Source organism: Pterocles gutturalis, unplaced genomic scaffold (assembly GCF_000699245.1).
Source record: "Pterocles gutturalis isolate BGI_N339 unplaced genomic scaffold, ASM69924v1 scaffold1058, whole genome shotgun sequence".
In the NCBI taxonomy this organism is placed as follows: Eukaryota; Metazoa; Chordata; class Aves; order Pterocliformes; family Pteroclidae; genus Pterocles; species Pterocles gutturalis.
Genome location: NW_010117897.1, coordinates 17469 through 20950, shown reverse-complemented (window position 1 = coordinate 20950; position 3482 = coordinate 17469). Strand labels below are relative to the sequence as shown.

General features: G+C 44.9%; 1 protein-coding gene across 1 annotated transcript; it reads left to right on the top strand.

Annotated features, from left to right (window-relative positions):
• Positions 1 to 16: 16 nt before the first annotated feature.
• On the top strand, positions 17 to 3017 carry FBXO45 (F-box protein 45; the record flags this gene model as incomplete). The annotated part of the gene is made up of 2 exons (XM_010075968.1): positions 17 to 370; positions 2370 to 3017. Coding segments are annotated over 2 exons (540 nt in total), but the record flags the coding sequence as incomplete, so codon positions are not given.
• Between the last annotated feature and the right edge of the window lie 465 nt (positions 3018 to 3482).

Genomic DNA, 3482 nt, shown 5'->3' with positions numbered 1-3482 from the left:
TCTCCTCCCCTAGGTCCGTGCCTTCCACCACGCCTTCAGCACCAACGACTGCTCGCGGAACGTCTACATCAAGAAGAACGGCTTCACGCTGCACCGCAACCCCATCGCCCAGAGCACGGACGGGGCGCGGACCAAGATCGGCTTCAGCGAGGGCCGCCACGCCTGGGAGGTGTGGTGGGAAGGCCCGCTGGGCACTGTGGCTGTCATCGGCATCGCCACGAAGCGGGCGGCCATGCAGTGTCAGGGTTATGTGGCCCTGCTGGGGAGTGACGACCAGAGTTGGGGCTGGAACCTGGTGGACAATAACTTGCTGCATAACGGAGAGGTGAATGGCAGTTTCCCCCAGTGCAATAACGCGCCCAAATATCAGGTAAGTGGGGCTTGGCGTGGGCTGGAATCTTCATTGTGTCTGACAGCAGCTGGCTGTTGAGAACTTCTCCTGTGTGTCCTGGCTGTCTGCTGAGTTGGCTGTAAATGCCCACTTTAGGGTCTCCTTGCCTTCCCCACAGAACACAAATTATTCCGCCTTGTGATGCTTTGCCCCCTTCATTTACTGCTTCCTCAAGCTGCACCTGCGTGGGGTGTTCGATGCACCTGACCCACAGTTGTTTCTGCACTTTTATCTGAAATACTGACTGCAAAGAATGTACCGTGGGTGTTTAGACACTGTTGCTTTTTGAAATAAAAGCTGAAAAGACTGTTGTAGCCTTCTGAAGTAATGAGTTGCCCCACACCAATGTCTGTGGTATTTTACCCCTTTGTTGTGCAGCAGTGTGAGCTGAGGTTAGTGCTTGGGTAAGAGTCTTCCTGCAGAAACCTGCAGCAGTGCTGAGTGCTGCTTGTTTGCTGGCTGGCAACGTTCCTGTAGGTGACATCCCTTGTCTGGGATGTGATGTTGAGGTAATTTCAGGCTATCAAAGAGCAAGTGCTATTCTACCTTTTTGTCCCTATGGAAGTGTTTTTCTTTGTTCTTCTGGCAGCTTGCACAACTCCCTTTTGACTGCTGGATTTCCTTACGTTACAACTTCAGCTGTATACATTATAATATCCATCTCATAATGCTATGGCTTTGTATGAGTGTTGGCTTATGTTTCAGCTGTGTGTGAAGATCTGTGTAGTAACTTGTATCTGATATTCCTAAATTTCATGTAAGTGTTCACCACCAAGCACTTAATTCTGTCTGAAGTTCATACCTGCCGTTTTTGCAAATGACACCTAAAATCAGTGAGTGAAAGAGACTTGGGTCCCTTTCCATTTGCATGTTCCCTAAAGTGCAAATTGTGTTGGCACTTTCCAGATCCAACCCTTTGTGGTCGCTCTCTGCTCTCCTTGTCTAGGCCATTCTGCAGCAGCAGGGCGAGGAAACATTTTGAAGCCAAGAGTCTCCAACTCATGTGGGGACTCAAGGATGAACGCACTCACTGCTTTCTCTGTAAAAACTGCTGAGAGCTCAAATCAGTGATCCTTTGGAGTATTTTGTGTTTAGTAAGGCATGTACAGCGATCTGCTCATAGAAAATACACTTCAAAGAAACACACGTGTTGGTTAGAAGAAAAACGTGTTGGCTGGAAGAAATCCCCAGTGTTTGGGCTGGCTGGTGAAGAGTCAGAAGTTTGTGTGGCATCGTGCTGTGCATGCTGCTGGTGTCTGGGACTTGTATTTGTGTCCAAAATAATGTGTACTAGGAAAATGCAGGGAGCACCAGGCATGCCCAGATCCAAGTCTGTTGCTGTGTTCAGTGTTGGTTTCACTCGTGTGTTTACATATATTTGTTAGGTTTTTCACATTTCTTTTGCCTAAGCTTTGCACTGGAATTTCCTTCTGCCTTGGTGAGGGAATACCTCTGTCAGCAACAGCTCCTGCACAGTAGTGTATTCTGGTATAATTTGTATGTGGCACTTACCTTTCTAAAACAAGTTAATTGTCTTTAAAACTGCTCTTCACAGAGCAATTACTGCTCAGCAATAGCAACAGCTGAATACAGAGATCAGGTAACTTGGGGGCCATTATGAAGTTTCCAAAACGCTGCAGTATTCTGAAGCACGTGGCAGGCAGTGTATTCTGTCTCAATGCTATTGCAGGGTTCATATGAGAAGGGTTACGTTTATTATTGTGTAGGTGTTTAGGTACAAGCTGCCCACTGGAAATGGTCAGCAGAGGTACTCTGGATCCTAGCACATTGGAGCGAAATTAAAAAATTCCTATCATAAAAGTAATACAATTACGAGAAACTAAAAAGCCTCGCTTTAAAATTACCTGCTGCATTATACACGGGCTATGGCTTTATTTTCAGTCTCCATTTGAATATACTGACTCTTTCTCTATGTTTCTTTTTATTCCTTCCTTCCCCTTCCTGTCTCTGTTTTCAGATAGGTGAAAGGATTCGAGTTATCCTGGACATGGAAGACAAAACATTAGCTTTTGAGAGGGGCTATGAGTTCTTGGGAGTTGCCTTCAGAGGACTGCCAAAAGTTTGCCTGTATCCAGCAGTGTCGGCTGTGTATGGTAACACAGAAGTGACTTTGGTCTACCTGGGAAAACCTCTGGATGGATGACATGGATTGTTTCCTTGGGACATCGAGATGTGGATGATTGGGAGGAGAAATCTGCATGTTGGTTAAAGGGAAACGTGTATTAGAGGAAAAACAAAAACGTGTGGGTGTGTGTCCGAGAACCATCGAGGGAATCACAGGGAGTTTTGAAACGGAGGACCAGCCATACTTCAGGAATTACGCTACATTTCCTCTTTCTACCAGGCCAGAAAAATCCTCAGGGTTGCAGTTGGTTGAGTGGGAAGCTGACACATGCATGTTGCAACAGATTTCATTGCTAAGATGACAGTGTGTCACCTCAAATATTTAAGAAAGGATTTGATCCAAAACTGCTTGAGGAAATTAACCTGAGATTTGTAAGTAGAGTGTTTTGTGAAAGACTCCCATTTTAAAACTGCTTGTTCCTTCCCTTCCCTCCTTTGGGCCAACGTGGGTACCAGAGGAGAGCGAGTCTGGTTGGGTTTTATTTACAATTTTTAACATACTGAGAAGCACGGTCTGTCTGGACTGCCCTTCTCCAGTATAATGATACAAAATGTGTGCAGCTATTTTAAAGTGTATTTTAAGGGTTGTATATAGAGAACACGTTGAAAAGAACACTTAAAAGAAAGGGTTTGCTTTATTCTAACTGGGACATAATTTCTTAAACGGAAAAAAAAAACCCACTACGTGACATCAGAAAATATACCTCACACAGGTATATAACATTCATGTAAGTGTACTTCTGTTGTATTGTAAAGCATTTGGGGATGCTCTTGTGGAGTACGGTGCTACATTGGGTCATTTTCTGTGAAAGTTTCCATAGCTCTAGCAACAGTTTTTTTCTTTGTAGGAAACACAAAACGTTTTCCCCATGAGTTCCCTTTCGCCAAAATTTGCAGTCCACTTTAGGAAAGGAAGGCACAACCCAGCTTGTGTTCCATTTGACAT